Source organism: Diospyros lotus, chromosome 8, assembly GCF_014633365.1.
Source record: "Diospyros lotus cultivar Yz01 chromosome 8, ASM1463336v1, whole genome shotgun sequence".
Classification (NCBI taxonomy): domain Eukaryota; kingdom Viridiplantae; phylum Streptophyta; class Magnoliopsida; order Ericales; family Ebenaceae; genus Diospyros; species Diospyros lotus.
This window is the reverse complement of record NC_068345.1, coordinates 5,337,606-5,364,706: the sequence shown is the minus strand read 5'-3', so window position 1 is coordinate 5,364,706 and position 27,101 is coordinate 5,337,606. Positions and strand designations below refer to the sequence as shown.

General features: G+C 38.1%; 1 protein-coding gene across 1 annotated transcript; it reads left to right on the top strand.

Moving 5' to 3' along the window:
- The first annotated feature begins 6,848 nt into the window (after positions 1-6,848).
- On the top strand, positions 6,849-26,586 carry LOC127807504 (transcriptional corepressor SEUSS). The gene is made up of 10 exons (XM_052345391.1): positions 6,849-7,266; positions 7,778-9,167; positions 9,244-9,363; positions 9,625-9,673; positions 9,862-10,076; positions 10,168-10,236; positions 13,287-13,384; positions 22,111-22,204; positions 22,592-22,661; positions 24,923-26,586. Exons 2-10 carry the CDS (start codon positions 8,127-8,129, stop codon positions 25,888-25,890), a joined length of 2,724 nt encoding a protein of 907 aa, XP_052201351.1. The 5' UTR covers positions 6,849-7,266; positions 7,778-8,126; the 3' UTR covers positions 25,891-26,586.
- The last annotated feature ends 515 nt before the right edge of the window (positions 26,587-27,101 follow it).

The window sequence follows — 27,101 nt, the reverse complement described above, 5'->3', positions numbered from 1 at the left end:
ATTGACGGAAAAAGTGGCGGAGCTTGGTGGTGTCAGGGTAAATGTGGGCGACGGGGTTGAGGTACCACTTATGAAAATTTTTAATGTTAATGAATATTTGTTACTAAACAAAAATGAGAGTAACAAATGTCTATAAAAAAAAGCAAAATTGAGAACGAACAAGGATAGACATACAAAAAAATGCAAGACAAACGTTAAAGAATGAGGCTCCCTTACCTTTCTATTATCGTGAGTGAAGAACTCGTAAAAAGTTAGTTTAGTCTTTCGTTATTTAAGAAGGTAAAAATTAAGGTTACCTCGTATTTGAGCTATTTGTGTTTTGGAGCATAAACTTAACAAGGAGAAAATTATTTTGTGAATTGATTATTCGAGAGAAAAGAATGTTATAGCTTAGAGCACAAATGTAAAAGACTTATTATTTTTTTCATCTCATTTCTATTTATTCTGTCTTATTCTAATCATATGTGTCGAATTAAGATAATTAACTTCCAAATGTTGGCGTCAATAGGATTTCCCAATCGTTACAACACATTGTAGTAGGGAAATCCTATCGACACCATCATTGATAAGATGGAATTTTGAGAAGGGTCATACTATTTATATATTATTTATGTACACATCGAGTTACATAAGACACATAAATAACATAAATACCCCTCATCTCATTGCGTCTCACCACCTTGAATGAGGGTATTATAGACATTGATATATTATTGTGTAAGCCAAAATATACACACTGATATACTAATAGCATTTTCTTTTTGAGAAAAAGAAAAAGAGAATAAGTTATTGTTGTCATTGGTTGCTCTTTAGCATAAGAATGAGGGGTCGGAGAAGTAAAAGTATTTTATGTTAATAGCAATCAAAACTATAATACTAAGATTTGGAGTTGTTATCTTTTCTTAAAAATAAAAAATACTACTTAAAATGACTATAAACCTAAAGAATATCATATTTTTGGCAAAAATACAAAACGTATATTCTTGTTATCTTAGAATGTTATCAATTCGCATCCCAAGCTTTGAAATATATTATAATATTATTTTACCTTTAAACTTCCATTATAATTATTATACATCCAACGAGTCATACATTTTCATGTAACTTCTCAATAATAATTGAAGTGACTAAAAAAGTCATATATCATCCTGAAAAAATTCGTTAGTGCATTACTTAATTAAAACAAAATGTTTATTAGTAACATAAATTATCAAGAATGAACCTTATTTGGTTAAAATCAGGTTTCAAAATCAAATTAACTTTTTTTCATAAATGAATTGAATTAATCAAAATATGTGATTTTTTTAATAATTACTGCTATATTTTAGGTTATTTAACTACAATAAAATATTAATGTCAATAACAATATTTGTGATAATGCTGGATCAGTCATCTAGGCATTGCCTCAAATCAAGTACTTGCATGAGTGAGACTTTTATTCTTTGGGAGAACTCTGACGCTCAAATCAACAAGGTAAAGATAAGAAAATATAGAATATATTTCTGTTAATGTGTTTACATCTTTAAGAGTTTATTTCTATTTATAGATGACATTGAGTGATATCTAGAGTGTAGTTTGGTTTTTAGGACTAAGATTCTTGAATGGTTAGAGAGATTTTCGAGATAATAGAGAAATTTTTTATTAACTGGGGTTGCTAGAGAAACTCTCGATTAACCCAATTCATAAACTGAGTTTGCCTTAATGTTCCATATTAGCAATGGATTTGAAGCTAGGCCAAGCCGAATTGAGGGGACACAGACCACTTCAGATTGGCTTTCTTTGGCACACATGGCACATAGTGATTGGTGGGCCCATAGAAGTAGTGAAGTAATTTATCCCTCTGAATAATTCTTTCATCACTTGCTCCTCATTTCTTGAGCTGAGCAACTTGGTCATTTTGAAAAATAATTGAGTTGATCTTTTTTTAATTTTTTGAGAGTTATTTATTAATGACAATTATTAATGAAGGTGTGGATGATTGCTTTGCTAAAGAGAATAGTGTTTTTTTTTAATTTTTCATTTCCTACTCCTCTTAAACCTTGTAAATAGGAAGATTATGTAGCCTAGAGGTCCTAAGTGTGAAGTGATGAAAGGCTTTTGGAAAAGTGATTTGCAGCAAAATAGCTTAGCAGCTTGATGAAGGCAAAAAGGCATCTTGGTTTGAAAATGCCCAATTTGGTAGCTTGGAGAATATGACCTCAATGGGGGAGGGCAGCAACTCAACAATAACTAAGTCCTTAGCTCAGCAAGGCGTGGTGGTGCAACTAGGCAACAACTCAATCTCCAAATCGACAAGGTGTGCTCTTTTTTCAAGGACACCTCCACTGGCTCATCCACATGCTCGATGATCTTCAACTTTTCTAGTCCCTCCAAGAAGAAGTTAACCATGCTAGAGGGGGATTGGCAGTCTTCCCTAATTAGGGATTCTCTTTTTGTTTAGGCTCAATCTTTTTCTTTTTTTTTTTAGTTTTTAGTAAATGCTTGCGACAATACTAAGAGAAGCCACATAGCACTCTTAAGCTAACTTTAAATTACCCTTAACCTTGTTGACACCATTGGGCATTGGAAACTTCATCTTCGTGTGGTAAGTACTTGAAATGGCCTACAAAGCATTAAGTTCGAATCTCTCAAAGATCATGATATAAGTTGAGGGAACTTTTGCTATTAAAACATCTAACGTGTGACCTGGAAGGTTTGAGAACCTTTCTCAACATTCCATGGGAGGTAGATTAATCCATCCAAATAAACTCTCTCTCCATTAAAACCAATATGAGGAACCTCCATGTTGTATCACATACCCAAAAAAGCTCTCCAAAAAATAATCTTGGAAGAGTTATCCAAGTTAACGAGGATTCTCTTGAGCTCCCACTTTCCCAATTTTATCGTGATAACTAAGGGATTATTGTGATTTGTGTGGCTTGGTAGGTTTTCATTTGAAAATGAGATAGTCTCAACTCTAAGGGACCTCTTAGTACTTGAGGTTTAGCCAAAACTAGAGCTAGCTCTCACTTTTTTGCTTAGCAATGTCCTAATTACAAGGGTGTGGAAAATTAAGTGTTGGCTAGTCTTTTTATCGTGTTGCTTTTCCTCTTTCCAAGGCAGAGTTCTAGTATGGCATCGCCTTTAGATCGTTTATGTGTGAGAATACTAGGGCTTCTTTGGCGATGGTCTCCCTTGCAACTATCTTCTTTACCACAAACTTGTCGAGAAAACCTCTATTGATGAGCTCTTGAATTTCTTCTTTTAGTTGGTGGCATTACTCTTTTATCATGTCCGTAATCATGATGGAACAAACAATACTTGTCCTTGTTCCTTCGATTGGAGGAAGCTTTCATCGATTTCAATCTCTTCAAGTAGTCTTTATCCTTGATGACTATAAGGATCTAAGCTCGAGGTGTGTTGAGAGAAATAAACTGAGCTGGAATTTTTCGAGAATCAGACCGTTCATGTTGTTTGTTGCGCTTAACGTCAATTTGTTGCTCCACAATTAGTTTCTTTCTTTTTTACTTATTGGAGTACTTAGCTCTCTTAACTAACATCACTTTTTTAGCATTGATATATATATATATAGAGATATATATTAGTTCAAATGAGGATTTCAATAAGGTCTAGGGGGTGTCTCGGTGAGAGATTGAGCAAATGAGTCGTCTATTAAATTTATGGGGTATTTGATGTGAATAGGAAAATAATTTATTTCTCCCTGAATTATTTCCTCATCACCTCGTCAATTTACAATTCATAACCTTCCTCAAAATTCAACTATTTAAAAATTCAATTATTTTGATTAATTTCCACCCATTTGATTAAGCCAAATTTCTTAAAATTTAAATTCAATTTGGTTTCCTTACCTTTAAATTTGATAAGTTCCATCCAATTACTAAACTAGTTGACAGGCAACCAACTGAAATAATCGAATGCCCAATAAAATGCTACAAATTTCAAAATTCAAAACACATTTTGATAATATTAAAATTTTCAGGTCACGTTTAATTAAATGCTATTTATTTCTATAAGTTATTACGCCTTCCTATATGCATCAAACGTAACCCAACCCAAATTGGAAAGATTTTGAGACGCGTCCAAGTACCATTGACTTTCAGACGCCCCCACCTCACCATTTATTTTCACAATAATATTTAAATAATTATTTTTATTTTTAGTACTACCAATCATTACTCAGGGACAGAAATTAAGTAGTAAGATTTTTTTTTTTTTTTTTTAAATAATATACATTTATTTTATCTTATTTTAACGCGTGTATTATTTTTATATTTTTTTTCAAAATAATTTTAGTTTATAAAATGCGTGGAGAAGGCGATCATGATGACGGATGAGTTGGCATGCTGCGGAGCCTTCTGTGCCCATCACCACACCGTAATAAAACTCTATGAACTGTTCAGCAACAAAGGGTGGTATTGTCATTTCGTCCGTGAACAATGGCAATGAGTGGGCGTTATTCATCATTGGAAATGATTTAGTCGAGAAGTATAAGTACGCGTAGCGTTGCACCAGATGCAGATGCTACCTTCCTCTCCTGCCGCCACGTGTCTGCCATTTGATCCATGCATTATCGCTTCGAGGTTTTTATTTTCTTTTTAAATTAAAAAAAACTCCCACCACCGATTTTAAAATTTTAAATCCGTTTACTTATAAAATTATAAATAATAAAAATTAAATACCTAAGTTTTAATATTTTTATTATTAAAAAATATGATATAACGGTTATAATTTACACAAAAATATTAACTAGAAATATAGATAAAAAGACTAATTTACCCTCCATATTTTCGATTTCAAATTCTTAAAATTTTCAACTCAATATGCAATTCCAAAAGTGAAGGGAAAAATTTGAATAAAAAATGGAGAGATTAAATTGAATAAAATAGAAAGTGAACTTTTATTTTCGTAGATAATATGAATAAAATAGAATAATAAATTTACAAAATTATAAAAAAAAAATACAGGAATCTAGCCAAATGCGGTGACTTGTTGCATAGTGGCTGTACTTCTGTACACATGATTGCCACGTGGAAGAATGGCGTCAGAAGACGCCTTTTTGTTCTTGACAATCTCAATGATAGTATGACAAAAATGCCCTGGGGAGGCGTAACAAATTGCAGGAGAGGCACTGACAGATGGACGTCAGTTGCTTGAATTTCACGGATCAGATGGCTAGGGCACCGTCGTGTGGTACGAGGCTCGGCACGTCGTTTCATCGCAAGGGTAAAATGGGGAATCCACCCCCCGGCTGCCCTTCGACGCTTCAACGGTCCTGATTGAGACCCTTAAACCGACTATGAGAGAGCAAATCGTATTTTAAAAATAATTTCTAAGAAAATTGTGTTGTTAATATTTTATAAATTTACTTTACCAGGTACTTTTATGATTATATATATATAATTAAAATAATAGCTGGGTATTTAAAATGCAAAACTTTTCTTCAGATTTTGAATTGTGTTCACATGAAAACACCATGCTTATTTGCTAATAACTCTTAATATATTCACTTGAATATACCTATTCATATAAGTTAAATTATATCAATACTAAATGATTAAAGTCGTAGTCATTTGTATTATAGATCACTCATTTGATTAAAATATTTTATTTTTTTAGGTTTTTTTCGTGAGTAAATAATTTGATTTTAATATTTAAAGTTATATGATTTACATTATTATCAATTAAAGTTTATGAGTGGAGAAATTTAATAACAAAAAAAACTTCTAACAGTTTTGTAATAAAAAATTGATGTGTATATGATGATTAATTTATAATTAAAATATATCCAAAAAATAGATAGAAATAATAATAAATAGATTATTTTAAGCTTATTTAAGATACTTTAACACAAGTCACATGGCCGGTCTTGAGAAGTTAGGGGTCCTGAGTAAAATTTTATATGAATCGTAACATATCAAGTCCGTAATATTATTTAATATTATATATATATATATAATATGAGATAGGTCCATGCCTACAAGGCCACCTGACCCATGCTAATAAGGTCAGGATCGGCCTTAGTGTGGCCCAAGACAACTACCTTGGTTGCCTACTCTCAAAGTCGACCCTAATAAGTCAAAATGTTTAGATCTTTTATACATTACTTAGGGTCGTTACGACTCAACAATCAAAATATTATGCATCAAACTTTTACCTCTTTGAATTGATTAGGGCTAAAAGTTTGTGACGCTTTATGTCATAGACATGAGGGAAATTGCTTACTAGTATACTTTATCAGGATATAAAAAAAAATAATGTATTTAGATTTATTCGATTTCTAAATTTATCTATTTATTAAGAAAAAAATATAAAGAAGGATCCATGATGATAAAGTACAAAAATGAAAAGAAAACGAAAGATGTATTATTTTCAAAAATGTTTATGTGATTTTTCAAAATCATTTTACTCTTTTTTTTGGAATCCTAATTTATAAACAAGCATAAACTAGTATCTGTTAATGCACACAAAATTATGTTAGGAACATGACGTGGCATCATATGATTAATAGATATAAATAAATATTTTATTTTTGCCGTGATTACATAAATAAATAATTAAGAAGGACCGTTATTACATCCAGTGTCTGTGACAAACATTGACCTGCGGTCGTGCGCAAACAATTATCGAAAAATAATGAGGAGTGGCATGGCGGTAATTCCATGGCCAAAGAGCGGCAAATATTTAGGGCGAGATCTAGTATCAAGCGGTGCGCGGCGATGATGAAAGCGAGGCATGATGCATGATGGATGATGATGATGATAAATTAATGGCCACATCCATCAATCCATCCATACATCCAGAGATCATAAGAGAGAGTGAGAAAAGAAGAAGATTTGACTTCATTAGTTTCATTTCATCAGAAGAGAAGGAAAAGGTAAAAGAAGAAGGAATGTGAAGCAGAAAATTCAATCCGATCGAATGCAGCTTTGACATCCGCAACGAGACCGACCTCTCCCTCTCCCCCCCCCCCCCTCTCTCTCTCTCTCTCTCTCTCTCTATCTATCTTGTTTCTCTCTCTAAGTTACAGCGAAGAACGAACGTAGACTCACATGAGCTCGATAGATTGAAGGACTTCGGAAGAGGACTAATTCGAACTACAAAACCCTAGATAAGCATATGCACATACATATATAGTATATACTTGGAGCTCTGTATTTAATGCGAGCAGAAGAGAGAGCCAGTCGAGGACGAGTATTAGGGGATTTGCCTGTCAATTTTTCATCAGTTCGCAGGGAATATCTTGGTACTGCTTGAATTCTTGCTCTGGTAAGTGTAAATCCTTTCGCATCTTTTTTTTTTTTTCGTGGTGTTTCCAATTGAGTGCTGGGGCTTGAACTTCGAAGCCCTATATGTTTTCGGTCATCCGAGCTGTGGATCGAACCGCTGTGCTTGTTGTAGCGCGATTTAGGGCTCGATCGACTGGCTCGCTTTCACGTTTCGGCTATTGTTTTTTTTTTTTAATGTTTTTGCTGTCGGTTATCGCGGTATGCCGTGAAAGCTGTTTGTCTCGGGTCTGCATACTGAATTTCTGGCTTCCGAGTGTGATAAAGTTGTCTTTTTTCCTCCTTTTGCTTATTTCGGTTGGGTGAATTTGTTGGAATATGTTCAAGTCGAACTTTTTGATTTTTCGGGGGAGGGTTTAGGGTTACTCTGTGGGTGCATTGGAAGATTGAGGCGCTCTCTTTGAATGCTAAAATTAGGGCTGTCTGTTCCGTTGGCTTGTTGTAGAATGTGTTATTTGAAGTGCTTATGTACTAACTGACAAATTTTTTTGCAGAGATTCATGCGAAAACAGGCTGAAGATTGTGACTTTATCAGAGATAAGGCAATTCAAGAATGTCGAGGGCTAAAGCTTGTTGCTTGTTTTTGGTTTTCTTTGTCAACCGACTTGTTTCTGGTGGCGCTCCACACTGTATGCTCGGGCCCAAAGGCTTTCCATAGCCGTTGGTGCAAAAAATGAGTCTAGAATGTTCACCTTTGGCTGTGAGCGGGGGCATTGACTGGATATTCAGATTTGTGGTTTGTTGCATAATTGTAGCTTAGTAAATCTCGTGCCATTGGGATTCAAATCCCTTTAGATAGTTTAATAGTTAATTAAGTGTTTTGTATTTTGTGCTGTTGAAAGTATGGTACCATCAGGGCCTCCAACGCCAATTGGTGGTGCCCAGCCTATTCCGCCTACCTTACTGCGATCAAATTCTGGTTTGTTGGGTGCTCAAGGGAGTGCAATGCCTTCACAGGGTGCTTTCCCCAATCTTGTTTCACCCCGCACACAGTTTACTGGTGCCAATATGCTTGGGAATGTTTCTAATGTCTCATCCCTTCTCCATCAGTCTTTTGGAAATGGAGTTCCAAATTCTGGACTTTCTGGTCATGGAAATAGTCAGAGGGGAATTATGGACACTGGAGCAGAATCTGATCCAATCGCTTCTGTTGGAAATGGAATGAGTTTTACTTCCACTCCCTCAACATTTATAGCATCAAACATGGCAAATCCAGGTTCATCGGCTCAAATGCAGGGACAGCAATTTCAGAACTCTTCAAGCAACCAGATGTTAACAGATCAACAACAATCTCATCAACTTGATCCTCAAAATTTTCAACATAATCAGCAACAGATGCAACAGTTTTCTGCCCCTCAGAACAACCATCAGCAGCAGCAGCAGCAATATCAGTCTATTCGAGGATTAGGTGGTGTAAAGATGGAACCGCAAGTAACAAATGATCAGCACACCCAGCCTCCACAGCAGTTGCAGTCATTGAGAAATATTAGTACTGTAAAACTGGAACCCCAACAAATTCAGTCAATAAGAAGCCTACCACCTGTAAAGATGGAGCCCCAACACTCAGAGCAGTCATTGTTTCTGCATCAACAACAGCAACAGCAACAGCAACAGCAGCAACAACAGCAGTATCTCCATTTGACTCGGCAGTCTCCTCAGGCAACTGCCCATATGAATATTTTGCAACAACAGAGACTTATGCAGCTGCAACAGCAGCAGCAGCAGCAACAACTTGCCTTGAAGGCTCTTCCTCTACAACGATCCTCATCACAGGCACCATTTCAGTCGCAAAATTTGCCTTTGAGGTCTCCTGTTAGATATGAACCTGGCATGTGTGCCCGGCGGTTGACACGGTATATGTATGAGCAACAACACCGTCCAGAGGTAGAATTCTTTCCTGTACATAATATGTGAAGAGACATTGTTGCATGTTATGGTTATGATAATTTTTATTGTGCAGGACAACAATATTGAATTTTGGAGAAAATTTGTTGCTGATTATTTTTCTCCGAATGCCAAGAAAAAATGGTGTGTTTCTATGTATGGAAGTGGTCGCCCAGCAACTGGAGTCGTCCCGCAGGTGTGCTGCTAAAAGCATCTGGCAAACCTGATGCTATATTTGGGATATATATAATTCTTAATGCCATTTAACCATATTTTAGTTAATTGTTTTGGTAGTTTATAATAGCTAACATTCGCAATTTCCTGGATGGTTGGTTTAATATTATTTTTGGAGTTCATAGTGGTATGCGTTTTTATGTAAGTCTCCAGTTTTCTAAATTGTCTATTAATATTGAATTTACTTTAGACTGAACGACCGTTTTTTTTTGGAATTTTGCAGGATGTATGGCACTGTGAAATATGTAACCGGAAACCTGGCCGTGGATTTGGTATGTTTTGGTTGCTGGGTTTTAGATGCATTGTCGTTTAGTATACTTCTATAAGTCCACCCCTTGGATGCATGAAATGTATCTCCTGTTTGTGTTTTCCCCTTGCTGTCTGCCTCTTGCTTTATTGTTTCTGGCTCCCATTGAGTTTTGTATTCCTATACTTTCATCTAAAATCTGTTCAATTTCAGAGGCAACTGTTGAGGTCCTGCCTAGGCTTTTCAAAATCAAGTATGAGAGTGGAACTTTGGAAGAGCTTCTTTATGTTGATATGCCCCGTGAATATCAGAACAACTCTGGTCAAATTGTCCTGGATTATGCAAAAGCTATACAGGAAAGTGTTTTCGACCAGCTTCGTGTTGTCCGGGATGGTCAACTTCGGATAGTTTTTTCTCCGGACCTGAAGGTTGCATATGGATCGTGTTGTGTTGATTTCGTGAACTGTACAATTTTTCAGGCATCAGTTAGTTATTTGTTTCCATTTCTAATTCTTCTAGATATGCTCCTGGGAGTTCTGTGCTAGGCGTCATGAAGAGCTTATACCTCGGAGATTGTTGATTCCTCAGGTTATTTGGTTAAATTTGGCTGTTAATATGATAATCTTCTTTGCTACTGTTGATTTCTGAAATATACATATACATATACATTGTTATCTTTGTTGTATTTTTCTTTTGGCTAAAATAAAGATATTTTCTTTTTTAATATGAATTAAGCAACTTATTGGACATAATTTTAAAATGTATTTCATGCATTGCATGAGCCATTACTACCTGACAAATGAGTTTTAGTCTATTTCAGATCTTTCATCTCTTTATTGCTGCTTTTTAGACCATTTTTATTATAGCCGTCTTCAATTGCTTCTTTTTGTTTCCAATCATGTCGAGATTGAGCCAGCTGGAAGCAAAGAATTCTATTCCTTTAAGATGTAATTGTTGGTTTCTCCCTGTTGTCTGTTTCTCCAGCTTGAATGTTTGATATAAAAGCACCTTGGATTTTTCTTTTGGATGGTTGTGTAGTGGATAAGGTTCTGATAATTTTTTGAGATGGTGGGCATAAATGCAAATATTTTGGAAATATTATTCTAGGTGTAAATATAGGAATTAACGTATTCTATTTATTTGCTAGTTAGTCTTTTAGTTATTATGTTCCATTGGAGTCCTAATTAGAAATTACTTTAAGATTTCCTAACTAGAGTAGGATTAGTTGCCTATATAAACTCTTTTGATGTATTTAGGGGCTAGTTTGGCATTTGATTTAATGTCCTCTGATTGCGTGATCTTTTCTCTTGATTTTCTCTGTTGTGATTCTGCATCAATTTGGTATAAGAACCAACTTGATCCGCAACCTTCATCAATTTCGATCAAGCATTCTAATACTTCTCCTGCATCATTACAGCAAGCCGAATCTTCCAATAACTTGAATAAAAATGACAAGACATCCGGCAACAATCATCACAGATCCATTGTCTTCAATCATCTCAGATGACCATCACTGAACCATCAAAACTAGAAATTATCAATGAAACCGACATCTTCACTGTTGGAAGCCCAAATACCTAGCCCATTGAAAATTTTGCACAAGACATCCCTATTTGCGTGCTAAGGTTAGGCGTTAAATTGTAATGATAGTGCAGACTATAAACTTGCTATTGATGTGAATTCGTAGAGATATGAAAATTAATGAGGGTGACTATGTCATGGTCCATATTTGTCCTAAGAATTTGCCCAAACATTCTTCAAGAAGTTCCATGCTTGAGCTACTTGCTTATTTCCCATCATTCACAAACTTTGACCTAATTCTTATTTACCTGATTTACTAGATAACATGAATTAGTCAAGTTTTCAATGTGGGAGATTTATTACCTTATTGAGGCACATTTGAGCCTTAAGCTTTATTGACTAGTGTGATTATTGACTAGTGTTCCCTTAGGTCATCAAGGTCCTTGTTCTCAACACCTCCTGTAACAAAGGCATATGATTGATGCCGTGCTCTATGATAAAATTGTTGCTTCATCTCATGGTGATTGTCTAGATTCAGTCAGTTGGAAAGGTTGTCCAGATTCAAATGCTACTTGGCTTAGTAAGGAAGATTTTTGAGTCATTCAAGGAACTTTTCAACTCATCAGAGCTGAGTTCTTTTTAGCAATGTTTTGAAAACTGGACTGGGATATTGAATTGAAGATGAGAGAGGTTCAAGGTTCACTGGTCAAACTGTGTTGAACCTGAAGTTATTTTCATGAAATACATAAATATGTAAATAATTAAAAATATGATATAAAAATAAAGAATATAAATCTATCCTCGTAATAGTTGGGAATGGCAAACTAAACTTAAAAACTGTCCTTTTTAAAAAAAAAAATTCAATAGTTTCTTAGAAATTCAAGACACAGGGACAATAAATTTATAAATAAATAATTATAGTATATATAATATTATAAAACCTTTCACAAGCAAAATAAATATATTATAAAACCTTTAATCACTTCCCCATCCCTAGAAACTCTATTTCCCCTTCCCAATAAACCCTTTCCTGGGATGCCACTTTATTGCCCATCATCATTAAGTCTTCCTCTTCCTTTTTGCTGCATGTCTCTCTTCTCCATTTCATTCCCTATCTCCATTAACTAAAGTCGTCATCTTTTGCTACTGATCTCTCTTCTCCAATATTTGGAGACCCAAGCATTCCATCATTTTTACCTTTTCCATTTATCTCTCTCTCTCTTCATCCATCTTTCTTATGTTCACTCTCTCTCTCTCTCGCCTCATCTTTCTGGGCTATACATGATCAGAGAACCACTTTTCCACTTTAATTCTTTCAATTTTCTACAATTTTCCTTTGTTCTTTATTTCCCCTCTTCTCTTGCAGATTCTGGCAACTGGAATCTTCAGATTTCTCCATATTTTTGGCTGCTTCAGTGGGCTTTTGAAGCCCCAAAATATCCTCTCTCTTTTTCTCAACCCCCCCCTACACACACACCCCACTTAAAGAGAGATTTGCTCTGGGGTTGGGCGGTTGAACTGGCTCAGCTCAGCCGGTTGCTGGTTCAACCGCTCTGTTTACAGAAAAAAAAAAAAAACAGTTTTTTGGCATGAACCAAACCGGCTTTTGGACCTGTTCCCAGTTTTTTTTTCCAGCTGAACTGGCCGGTCCTTTCTGGTTTTTAGAACTTTGCTCTTTTGCTGAGGAAGAATGATTGAGGGAATAAAGCAAATATTTTGGGAAGTATCATTCTAGGCATAAATATAGGAATTAGCATGCTCTATTTATTTCCCAGTTAATCTTGCACTTACATTCCGTTAATAGTCCTAGTTAGGAATTACTTGAGGTTTCCTAGCAAGGGTAGGATTACTTGTTGACATAAACTCTCTTGGATGTATTCGGAGAACAATTTGATATTGATTTCATGTCTATTTGAGGTCTGATTGATTCTCTAGCCTTGTTATTTTCATTGGTGGTCTTGGTCATTCCTTTGTTTTTGACATGAAACTGCAAGGATTTTCTTTTACTTAGTGAAGCTTCTGCTTTTGCTGGATGTTGGTGGTACATGGGGAGACTATTCCTTCTTTGCCAAGTGTCTTGTGTATCTAATTTGACTCTGCGGGATTCCACTCTGCAGGTTAGCCATCTTGGGGCTGCAGCTCAAAAGTACCAGACAGCTACTCAGAATGCATCATCTAATCTGTCAGTGCCAGAGTTACAAAATAACTGTAACATGTGAGTTCTCAATGCTATGTTTTGTCATCATTCTATACAATTGCAGACATCCATGCTTGTTATTGGCAGTTCTCAACTTCTATGTGACAATTCTCAGTTTTTTCATGTCTCTACTATCTTTCTGCCCATAGATTGACTTAACTATTCTCTTGGTCACACATCGTTATGTAATTCACCACTCACCCATTCTCTCTCTTATTTCTCTTCTCTTTGCCTTTGCCTCTCTTCATGTCTGGTACTTGTGCACGAGTTTCAGTTAAAATGTTTGCATGGTCTTCATTGAAGGACTTGAGGATGGCATCATAATCAATTGCACCTTATCTAACCAAGTTAGAGTTGGTGACACAACATTGATAATGTCAATTGACTCAAATCGTATTGACAATACAAATTCATGCAAAAGTACAATGTGGCAAAATTTTATGCTGGATGCCCTTCTTGATGCAACCTCTAGCAAGGGAATGATGAGAAAGTTCCACACTATCTTCATATAGTGCGGGTGGCATATGGATATGCTTTTCTTTTTTATTTGATATCACACTATCAGCCATAGGCTACAATGGGTGGTCCAGGTTGGGTTCTGGCCATTTTCCTATTGTATAGTAAGATGGCACTTGCTTGATCATACTGGCCTGGCTGAAGATTGGGCTTGAATTTAATTTCCCAAGCCTAACTACTTACAAATTGCAAAATCCTGAGTCAACCCATTAAGCCTGAAATGAATCTAGTAAACCATATTGATACTATTTTAGTAATGATTTAAGTGGTTTTTAATTTTTTTTTTGTTTTAATTACAATGAGGTGCAAAACTCATATAATTCTTTTTGTAAAAAGGAACAATCATTCATTATTTTACATTACAAGTATATGATAAACATAGATATTTGCATATGTATTTAAACATTACTAATGGTAGGTTGGGCCAGACTGTCTGGCTTTCAAATGTTGTGCCAAGACCATTCCATATATATCTATCAGGCCTAAACTTTTGTCCAGACCCGATTGCATTGAAAGCCCTACTATGGGCATGTTTATGTGGGCCTCCCAGGCTAGTGACCAATGTCCTCTATTAGGTGTAGATAGTTCTTATCAAGGCATTGATTCATCATGGCTTTTGTAAATTTGTAAGCTAAGGATGAGGCTTGGTAGCAACATAAGGTTACTCCCTCGTGATTGGAATAATGTGGCTTTAACTTGTAGCCAAAGTTTGAGTAAAGTTGTGTATAGAAATGAATCTCTCTCAACCCTCGTGGAACGGGGAGCCTCATGTATTTGGGGTGTGCCCTTCTAGTAAATTCATAAGTTTCCCAATGCCAAATTCTATTTGAACTACTGTGTGTGAACATGTGATGCATGTCTTTGTTGAGGTACTAAGAAAAAGTGTAAATTGCATTTACCCCTCTTTAAGACATCTAACCACCAAAGAGGCTTGTTAGATTTTTGAAATTACATTGACCTCTCATGTGAGTAGTGGAATTTTGACTTTATATACCTAGTATTGACAAGCTGGAAACATTGGTTTATGCCAATACATCCACCTTCTCTGTGCAGAAAACATTGCCATTGACAATAGCTTGAACCCAATTAAGCACCCTCATGATCTCCACTAGACTAAACCCACCCCTATTGAGAGGAGAATGTTGGTTTAGAGGGAAACTAAGGAAATGGAATGTCATAATAGGATTTTGACAAGGGAGAGTTCACTTGCAATTCAGTGGGAATTTTGATAGATCAAAAGGAAAGAAGGAAGAATTGGGGGGGGGGGGGGGGGGGGGGGGAGAGTTGAGAGGGAAAAATGAATCAATTGAATTCTTGATGGATGCTTCTCTCGGCCGTGAAGGTTGGTTTATATTTACCAAGCCTTGGTGCCAACATTTGGATTACATTTGAATTAGAATTTAGACCCATGTGCTGTAACTACCAATCTACTCCATATTACAATAGTACCTTCTATCCCTCTACCTTAGTAATCTCCTTATTTACATTATTGTCTCCTGACAATTTCTCCTACTAGAAACATTACTTGTCCTCAAGTAAGTCACAGGAGCCCTGCTGCCTTGGGAAACTGCTTCAATAGGTCGGGAAGGTACTCCCAGGTGTTGTTTTCAGGGTAGAGATTGGACCAGTGGACTAACACCTCAGTGATAGGTGCCCGGTGCTTGTAGATGATTCTCCTATCCACTATGGCCATGGGCTCTGTCTCTTGTTGAGCTGGTTGTATATCTGAGGGTAGGATAGAATTGACTGGATTGTTGCCTAGGGAGGGTTTGAGGAGTGACACATGGAACATGGGGTGTATGTGAGACCCCTTAGGAAGTTGGAGTCTGGAGGCCACCTGCCCCACCTTGGCTATCACTTCATAAGGGCCATAGTATTTGGGGCTCAGCTTAGTAGTTGACTTAGGGGAGATACTCCTCAGTTGGGCTTGCCTCAATTTTAGATACACCTTATCTCCCACTGATAATAACCTTTTACTCCTATTTATATCTGCATACTGCTTCATTCAATTTTGGGCACTGGCCAGCTCGTTCTTCAGGGTATGCAACATTTGCTGCCTCTGAACCAAGTAATTGTCCATAGTAGCTACCTGATTATGGCTTCCTCTTAGTGGTAAGAGAGGAGGTTTGTACCCATATAGTGCTTCAAACAGTGTCATCTTTAGAGGAGTGTGGGATGGTGTTGTACCACCATTGAGCTAGGGAGAGCCACTTGTGCCACTCGGTAGGATGCACTAGGCTCACACACCTTAAGTACGTCTCGAGGCACTGATTAGTCCTTTCAGTTTGTCCATCTGTCTCTGGGTGGTAGGAGTAGGATGTGTGTAGTTGTGTCCCTAGGGATTTCATAAGCTCTTTCCAAAGTAGGCTTGTGAAGACTTTGTCCCTATCTAAAACAATCACTTGAGGCAGCCCATGAAGTTTGCCCACATGGTCTAAGAAAGCCCTTGCCACCTCCTGTGCAGTAAAGGGGTGGGATAGGCCCAAGAAGTGGGCATATTTGGTCAAACGATCAACCACCACTAGTACATAGTCCTTACCCTCTGACTTTGGCAAGCCTTCTACAAAATCCATGCTAATGTGGGTCCATGCTTGGTCAGGAATGGGTAGAGGTTGCAACAACCTTGGGCGGTGAATGTTCTCATGCTTACACCAGTTGCAAGTATCACAACTCTTCACATACTCCTCCACTTTCCTTCTCAACCCTGGCTAAAAGAACGGTTGTTTAATCTTGCTGTAAGTATTCTGTATCCCATAATGGCCACCCACAGGGGAATCATGTAACACCTCCGATACCTTCTGTTTGAGAACCTTATCCTCACCAATTACCATTCTTTCCTTAGATCTCAACTGCCCATTCCTTAAGGTATAGCCTGGTTTGTTGTCTGGATCCAGGACCATTTGCTCCATCGGCTCCTTAATCCACTCTCCTTCTGTGTAGCTGCTTGTTACTTCCTTGAACCAATCAGGAGTAAGGGCAGTGATAGCAGCTAAGGCCCCCTTCTTTCACACAACGGGAGAGAGCATCAGCTGCTTTATTCTCATGGCCTCTCCGGTATTGAATGATGTAGTCAAGCCCCATTAACTTCGACATGCCTTTCCTCTGAAGGTGAGTGTGAAGTTTCTGTTGTAACAGAAACTTAAGGCTCTCGTGATCCGCCCTTATAATGAACCTCCTTTCTTCAAGGTAGTGTCGCCATTTTTCAATTGTTATTAGAACAACCAGAAGCTCCTTATTATAAACATTGAGACCCAAGGGTTTAGGGGCCAATGCCTGACTGATAATGGATAGAGGCCTTCCTTCTTGCATCAAGACTGCCCCCATCCCACCATCACTTGCATTTGTTTCTAGTGCAAAAGGTTGATTAAAATCGGGTAAGGTCAGCGTAGGTACCTCACTCATGGCAGCCTTCAACCTCCCAAAAGCTTCCTTTGCCCTCTCATTCCACTGAAATCCCTCCTTTAGCAACTCTATCAATGGCCTATTGATAATGCCATAGTCTTTGACAAATCTGTGATAATTTCCTGTAAGGTCCAAGAACCCCTGTAGGGCTTTCACATTGGCAGGTTTTGGCTAAGTAGTCATGGCTGCCACCTTCTGGGGGTCTATGCTAACCCCTGCTCCTGAAATGACATGGCTGAGATACTCCACTTGGGTTTGTGCAAATGCACATTTAGACTTCTTAATATACAACTTATTGAGTTAGCCCTTAAGTGCTCTAGGTGTTTGGCAAAGGTAGGGTTGTATATAAGATGGTCATCAAAGAATACCAAAATAAATTGGCGTAGATAAGGTTTGAATATTTGGTTCATAAGGGCTTGAAAAGTTGTTGGAGCGTTGGTCAATCCAAAAGGCATTACCAAGAATTCATAATGCCCTTGGTGGGTTCTAAAGGCAATTTTGTGGATATCATTGGGGTGCATTCGAATTTGATGACATCTAGATTTGAGATTAAGCTTAGAAAAAACTTTAGCTCCCTGCAATTATTCTAACAAGTCTTCGATAATGGGTATAGGGAATTTATTCTTTATGATTTGGGAATTGAGTTGGCGGTAATCAATACAAAACCACCAACTACCATCTTTCTTTTTGACAAATAGCAAGGGAGAGGCATAGGGGTGGTACTTGGCTGTATAACAAAGGTATTTTGCATGTCTTTGATCACGCGTTCAATTTCAGCCTTTTGTTTTGGGGGGTATCTATATGAGCAGATGTTAATTGGCTTGGCATTGGGTTTGAGGTTGATAGTATGGTCTATTGGTCTTGGGGGTGGTATAGACTTAGGTTCCTCAAACAAGTCCTCAAATTCATCTAAGAGTAAATCAAAAGAATCTAATTGAGTTACCTCCCAAGGAGCCTATGTGGTATCCACTAAATTCAACACGTAATGCCCTTCACCTTTTGTGTCCTCCTCCCACTCCATGCCATGTACAGAGTAGAGTTGGGCTACTTGTGTCCACTTACTCTTGAACAATTTGTGTAGCCTTTTGCCGGAAATCATCTTACATGTTCCTATCTCCACATTGCCGGTTAGGGTCATCCTCCTTTCCCCCTTCTCGAATGTCACCTCCATCTTGTTAAAGTCAAAATAGATGGGGCTAACTTCCCTTATCCGATCAACCCCTAGGACCATATCACATCCCCCCCCACTTTAATAGGCATAGGTTAGCCTCCTCCATCTTGTTAAAGTCAAAACAGATGGGGATGACTTTCCTTATCCAATCAACCCCTAGGACCATGCCACATCCCCCCAACTTCAATAGGCGTAGGTCAGCCTCTAAGTCTTCCCCTTGCATCTGCTAACAGAGCCCAACACATGTTGATTTACACAAAACCTTCTAGTCGTTAGCTACAGTGACTGACAGGGGCTAAGTTCTCGTGAGGCTGCATTTCAATCTCTTAGCTATCCCCTCGTCCAGGAAGCTGGGAGTGCTTTCGCTATCAATTAGAATCAACAAATGACTATCTCTTGCCTTTCCCTCCACCTTGATAATTTTATTAGTAACCACTCCCCTTGGAGCATGTAGGGAGATCCCACCTTCTCCTCTTCTCTCTCCTCTTCCTGATTGTATTCGTCCCTTCTTCTCCCATTTCTTCTTCTGTCCCCTCTAGTAGCAACAACTGTCTTTTACATTGGTGGCCTGGTGTGTATTTGTCTCCACACCTGAAGTAGAGACCTGCCAACCGCCTCTGCCCCACCAAGTTTCTTGGAAATGGTCGAGGGGGTGCTAGTAGGGCTACCAACCCCTTGCTGCCTTGGCCCATGGTTCCTCTATTCCACCCCATCCTTTGCTACTTTGTTGCAAGGGCACCATCTGCCACCCTTTATTTACGCCCTTTTGCTTCTTAAACAGTGCCTCCACCATCAACTCCTGAGGTCTGGCACACTCAATGGCTTGTTGGATAGTCTTGGGTTGAAACATCTTGATTGTGGGACGGATTTCTTTGTTCAAGCCACTAATAAAGCTTGACACAAAGTACCCCTCTGTGAGGGTAGGATTAGAGAGTAACACAAGGGCCTTCAACTCTTCAAACTTGTGTTGATAGGCTTACACCGATCCCCCTTGTCTCATCTTGTTGAACTCTTCAACCACATCCAACATTCCCTTCTCACCAAACCGCTCACACAACCCTTCCACAAATTCCCCCTAGGTGTACTTTTCCTTCACCCCACTCCAGCCTTGATACCACGCATCTCCCACGTCATTTAGAAAAGCGGCTGCGAGTGTCACCTTTTGGGTTTCAACCACATTGTATAGGCTAAACACCCTTTCACAACACCTTGCTCACCACTTCATGTTTTGGCCATCAAATAGAGGTATCTCCATCTTAGGCGTAGGGAGACTGTTCTGATGCGATCCGGTTCCATTGCCTTGCCTCTCGATTCCTACATTCTCCTCCATCACCTTCGGTTCAACCTCCAATTCTGTCGATCCCTCCAATCAGAAGTTACCTCCCTGGCCATGTAAGATCAGCTCAGATCTCTCTTGAGGGAAATTCAGATGAAATCCTTATCGGAGTCTGGCAAGTAAGCATCAGAACAAACTGATGCATCTGATCTTTGAGGGCCTAACCCTACTCCCTTATTTGATCCTCCAGCCTCGCCATTTGCGATTTGCTTTCCTTGCGCCACACATTCCCTGCACCTTCAATTCTCCGATCCACAGAATTTTCCAAACGCCTTCATCCTACTCTGCATTTCCGCCATCTCCTACTTCGATTGCCCAAGACGATGCTCTAATACCAAATTGTCTGAATAGGATTTGACAAGGGAGAGTTCTCTCGCAATTCAGTGGGAATTGATAGATCAAAAGGAAGAATAGGAGATATAGAGAAAGAAATATATATATATATACATATATATATATATAGAGAGAGAGAGAGAGAGAGAAGCTGAGAGGGAAAAATGAATCAATTGAATTTTCAATGGATGCTTCTCCTGGCCGCGAATGTTGGTTTGTATTTACCAAGCCTTGGTGGCAACATTTGGATTACATTTGAATTAGACCCATGTGCTGTAACTACCAATCTACTCCATATTACAATAGTACCCTCTATCCCTCTACCTTAGTAATCTCCTTATTTACATTATAGTCCCGTGACATGGAATTAGACCTGTGGCAAGCAGAACACTGTAGCTCACTCTCGCCCTTGAACTTTGACCTTCTGAATTACCCCAAACACAACTATTTATATACATACATATATATATATATTATATAGAGAGGGGGTGCCATATCCTCCACCACCACCACCACCACCACCATATCTATTGTTTGCCAACCTTTAGTAATTTTACCACTTCTATTAGTCTCTCATCTTCATAGTGAAACTGCACTCACTTCTTGGGTTGTGCCTAATTCATTCTGATAATTCTTAGATTAGTTTATGCTCTATGTGAGGTAATCAAGATACCGCTTTATGTTGAGTTAAGATTAAGGCTTGGTGCTGGATAGTATAATAGTGGAGTAGGCATGTAGCACTGTTGGTTCAGTTGGAGTGTTTGGCAAAAGACTTGGGTTTCAGTGGAGTGAATGGGTGAACGATATGGTGGTTGGTATTTGGTAATGAGATAAAGTGCATAAAAGTAAGTCATGGCTATGGTGGCAGTTAATTGTTTGTTCTAATCTTGGATCTTTTGATTGCTAAGGCTTTGTTAGGGAGAGTAATGGAAGGGAATGCAAAATATTTTCTCCTTGTTTGGGAGATTAGGGGATGGAAAGTAATATAAGATGTTTTCTCCTTGTTTGAAAGGGTTATGGAACTGGATGCAATGGAAAGATATTGAACAATTATAAATGACCATTAATACTCTCTCAATGAAAAGATAGTGTTGTTAAGCCTATGGCAAATTTAAACATCTAAATAACTCTTTAAAAGTTAATGTTGCTAACACACAAAATTAAATTTTTCATCCATTGTCCCCAATTTGAGGGAGACAGAAATTAGGGTTCTGGAGGAGAATGGATGGAACCCTATTTTTTTTTGTAGAAAATTAATAGATGAATATGATGTTGTAGAAAATTAATAAATGAATACAATGTTGTAGAAAATTAAATTCCATGTTAAATGGAAAAAACGAGCAACAGAAAATAAAATTTTCATTGCTGTGTTTGCGAATTTGAATTATGACAAAATTATAACCTTACTGGGAGATCAGGTTGGAAGAGAACAGTGTTGGGATTTGTTTCTAAACTTGTTGAGTTAAATTAATTAAAGTTTTCTTTTGGTCATCCTGACTTGATATCAATGCTACATCTGGAATTATTCATTTGTGAGAAGGGAACTATTTTCTGAATTAATTAGTTTGATATATTGAGATGGCTGGAGAGAATCTAGTAAAAAGGCACGTATCATCATGAATATAGATTTTAGAATATTGATATTAAGGGCAATAGGGTCAACCAACCCTGTTGGCTGAGTGGGTTAAATCCCACTTTTAACTCTTGCTTTTGCAAGGGTGAAACAGGCCAATCCAGTCAGCCCTAATATAAATGTCCTCAGTTTTATTGCCTGTAAGGCAAGAGTGTTTCTTTTGTTGTGATCTACATTATCACTTCATCTGTTTGCCGCCAGTATTTGCAAAATTTCTTTATTCTGGATGCCTGAATTTGTAGATATTGGATATTGCAATATAGTCTTCTAGTCGGTGGTGAACAATTTTATGCCTTATTTCTGGTGCTTAATGCTTCATATATTTTGAATTTTAACATTTAATTCTGCTTCAGGTTTGTTGCATCAGCTCGTCAGTTGGCTAAAGCATTGGAAGTGCCATTAGTAAATGATTTAGGATATACAAAAAGATATGTTCGTTGCCTGCAGGTAATCCATTTTATTCTTCAGTTTCAACCAGTGAGATTAATATAGGTTGCATTTTGACTCAGGTTCTTTAAATAGGGCAATGACCACTGATTCTTACTAAAAAAAAGTTGGCCCAGCTGCTTGTGTTTTCATTTCCAATTCTTTTCATTTAAGGGTTATTTCAAATTGTCCCAAGAGTCAGATTTTTGGTTTTACGAAACTTTTGATGGATAATTGTTGCAACTGATTATGAGCATTATATTAAAATTTATTGGCAGTGGGATGATGATCTTATAGGATGCCCTTAACACCGCATAGCCAAACTATATTTATGTGTAACTTTCATGTGATACCTGATTGATAACTGTGTTTTTTATTTTTTTTTTCTGTTTTCTGGTTACATTTCAGATATCCGAAGTGGTCAATAGCATGAAAGATTTGATTGATTACAGCCGAGAAACTGGGACTGGACCAATGGGTAAGTTTAATAAGTTAAATCATTGTAAAAATCTTTTGTTTCTGAAGTTTAAAAGTTGCTAGTGGCTTGTTCAAATCAAAGATTTGGATCTTGAAAATTTTCTGTTCTGGTATTGTTTTTAGTTGAGCTGATGTCTGGTATGAGATAAATTACTTTGCTGTTCTAATATACTATTCAGAATTTTAGATGCTTTTGTTTTTTACTTGAAAACATACTTTGGTTCAAATGAGGCCTGTTTGAGGATCCAATTGGAGAGTTCTTGACAGCTTGCTGATCTTTTCTGTTGCCTAGCATAATACATACCAGTGGCAACGTAATGATGGCGTTTCAACTTGCTTGTTTGTATGAGATCATTGAGCTTGTTAGACAAATTGTTAAAAAGGGGCATCTGGTGACTTTCTGGAGTAGGATCTTTGCTAATTGCTTTGGTGACTTCCCAGTCGCCTGGTGGGAGTGGTGGTGGGGGGAAGAAAATGAAAATGAAAGGAAAAGTGTGAAAACATCTTTTCTTTTTTCAAAATTTTGAAAACAAAAATGAATAACTAAATGCCATTACCTTTTTTCCTGTCAAAATAATGAAAATGCAAGCTCACCCAAATGGGCCCTAAATTTGGAGTTGAGTCTATTGAGATTGGATTTTATGGAATTGGCTATTGGAGGATAAAAAAATGTGTGCATATATTTGGGGTTGGTACCCTGCTTCCTCTATGCAAAAAATGCACTCTGTTGGTTCTTGGAAATATATGTATTCTATGGGTCACCATGAACAAGCTCCTAGAATGCCATGTCACCTTCATCACATTGTGATCAGGATGTGTGTTAATTCTTTAGGAGTTGTGGGCCAAGAAGGATTATCTAGTTGAGGAAAATGCATGGCTTGACTGTGAAGTTGAGACTAAGTGAAGTAAAAACCTTCTCTGTAGGGCATGGAATCCAACATGAGTGGCATGCCCAGCCAAATGAGCTTTAGCATAACAAATATGAGCACTTGTGTGTTTGGGTGCTGCACCAGATCAGGAGTCTACCAAATGCTCAATCTCTAGAACATGTTATTCCCCTTTCCTTGAAAGGTCTTAAACCATGAAAATATTCTAGTAGTGCTTCCATGCCATTCGCTGAGTACCCAATTTTACAAGTTTGCAACAGCCGCTGTAGTACTTTGGTGCCCAAAGGTCAATGCTACTGATTGTCTGGACAAGACATATGAGCTATCTATCCCTGTACTGCTACTTGAGCAATGGAAATATCATGGTGAGCTCAGTTCCAAGGTTGGGCTATCCCATATAGAAGGGGTCAGCAAGCATACAAAGTGGGACTGCCACTGTGCATTTGCCCCTTAGACATCTGACATCTCAAGGGACCAATGACCATTCTAGAAGGAACCATTAGAAATTTCATTTTTATTTTTGTTGGACAGGGGAGGGGCCCTCTATTTTTAATTTTATTGTTGATTTGCAAGTATAATTGTAGATGCACAGGCTTCTTTTATTTTGAGTTTATCCCATGTTTTGTACACGATTTTCCCGGTCAAGGAATTCCTTTTTCTATATTTATATATAATTGCTTATAAAAAAAGGGTGAATTTTGTGTGTTTGTTTCCTTTGCCCTAATCTAATCTTCGTCATTGCTGTTAACTATGGTAGGGAAATTCATAATTTTGTAAATTTGCTACACACATTGACTTCCACAGAAATGTTCTGCAAACTTTGAATGTGAAGTTAGTGCTTTGTTTAGCATTGGTGAGAAGGTATAAGTGCTGAACAAAAGACTTAAATTGTTAAATGTATAGGTTATAATTTATGGAGCAGAATCTAAACCAATTGAAAACGGAGTTGATGTTTGAGTTATTTTATTGTCATCATTTTATATCGGAATTCGTCCACTGTCTAGTGTGATAAGTGAACTCTTTTTTTTTTTTTTAGATTCTGCTCTCAAAATTAGGCAACTGCTAACTTCTCACTAATCAAATGTAAGTGGGGGTAATGAGGGTAGAGCTGGAATGCTGTAGTGATTTGTGGAAGCAGAATTGGTGTGTTGATTGGCTGATACTTCCACGAGTAATGATATACTGCAATGCAGATATGTATTTTGGTTGTAACTGCTGTTTGATGAACATTCTAGCTCTGGACTTTTGTGCTTGTGCTAGTTCTGAATAATATTTGCTTTAGTTGAATTTCGTGACAGGTCTTGTATTTTCTGATTACAAATCGTTGTTTCATTCTCTCTCTCTTTTTTAATATGTTATTCCCATGTCTTTTTAGAGAGCTTAGCCAAGTTCCCTCGGAGGACAAGTTCTACATCTGGGGTTCGCAGTCAACCTCAACAGGCGGAAGAGCCAATACAACAACAGCAACAGCAGCAGCAGCAGACAATTGGTCAGAACTCAACCAATGATCAAAGCTCTGTCCAGGCCACTGCAATGCAAGTTAGTTCTACGCCCAGTGTAAATAATTCTCTCAACCCAGGATCTACAACATCCTCTGCTAGCACCATTGCTGGGCTTCTCCATCAGAATCCGATGAACCCAAGGCACCAAAACCCTATGAATAATGCAAATAGTCCTTATGGAGGAAGTGGTATTCAGATTCCATCTCCTGGTTCATCAAGTACAATACCGCAGGGTCAACCCAACCCTTCTCCTTTCCAATCACCAACCCCGTCGTCCTCAAACAATGCTTTACAAAATTCCCATGGTGGCTTAACCGGAGCACCTCATATGAGTTCTGCAAATTCACCAAACATCTCCATGCAACAGCCAGCACTATCTGGTGATGCGGACCCAAATGATACCCAGAGCTCTGTGCAGAAAATCATACATGAAATGATGATGTCTTCACAACTCAATGGTGGGGTTGGTGGTATGGCAGGTGTTGGTACGTTGGCGAATGATGTGAAAAATGTTAATGGAATATTGTCCCCTAACAATGGCACTGGACTTAATGGTGGCAATGGCCTGGTGGGAAATGGAGCAGTCAGCAACAACGCAGGAATGGGGGGTGCAGGATTTGGTGGCATGGCTGGACTTGGCCAGTCAGCCATGCTCAATGGAATCCGAGCTGCTATAGGTAATAACTCCATGGCAATGAATGGAAGGGTAAGCATGACGGCAATGGGTCGAGACCAAAATATGAGCCATCAACAACAGGCTTTGGGAGACCAACTTCTTAGTGGTCTTGGAGCAGCTAATGGGTTCAGTAACCTACAATTTGACTGGAAACCATCTCCGTAAGCTGCTATTTGGGATTGACTGATGCATCTTGTCTTGAATAGAGCTGCTTGGGCAGCACGGGAAGCTGCAGATTTGCCTTCTTCAGCCTTGTGAAGAGATAGCTGCAGAAAGAACGGGTGTGAGGGCCTCTCTGTGTACTAATTTTGGAAAGGAAAACATATAGCATAGTTTTTATGGTCGAATTACAGCATCATCAATCATCATCCGACGTGGCTTCGTTTTCTTCTAACTTCGTTCCCCCAATTTATGATTCAATACACCCTACTCTGCTTATCCCCCTCTGCTTATAACGGCCTTGGAATTGGAAATTCATGGAGTGCCTGTTGTTTCTGTCTCTGGTGCAGCTCTCTTGTCATCTGCTTCCAGTGTACCCTTTCCGGAGCTATCTGTAAACTAGAGTATCTGCAAGTCTCTCTCTTCAGCGTGTGTATATATATTCTGAAATTGGGTTGGAAATTTTAGTGTTAGAACTTTTTCTCCAAATTTTGAGTTGGAGTTTACTTATTGGAGCTCAAGGTTCATGTTTGTCTGTTGTGTTTGCTTACTGGGTTTGACTTTGGCCAGTTTCTACATCTCTAGGCTGGGTGTTCACCTCTTGCATACTTGCTACCCTAGGCCTCGCAGGAGCACTGTAATGTGCATCAAGCACTTTAGACTCCCTGTATTTGACATGAAGAATTGGTAGCTTGTTTAAAATGGGCTCGTTGACACAATCAGTTGGAACCTGTAAAATCACATTTTGAGTTTGGTCACTTGGTTGAACCTTGCCTGGAAAAACTTTAGGTTTAGTTAGCAACAATATGATTTTTATTTTTTGACTGAAAGGTTGCATTGTTTTGAGTGGTAAAACTTTTGTGATTGGAACAAATATGAAGAGTTTTTGAGTTGTAAAGCGTGGAGAGGAGCTGGCTCAGTGGTTTTAGTAGTAAAGCGATGACGAGGAGCTGTTGGTGGTTACTTCACTTGGTTTCTTCAATGGTCCAAGTATTCATTTGTCTATGGCATCAGAAGTCCTGGGCAGGGCTTGGTTGGGTACGGATCGAATGCGCCAGGGGGGGTGTAAATGCTAGTGTCTATATTTGAAATTATTGTTCGACACACTCTCTCTCTCTCTCTCTCTCTCTCAGACTCTCTCTCGTTTGTCGAGGGAGAGACTTCAAGACTTACTGAAGTGTTTCTATTCTCTATCTTTGCTTGAGCATGCCCCCAAA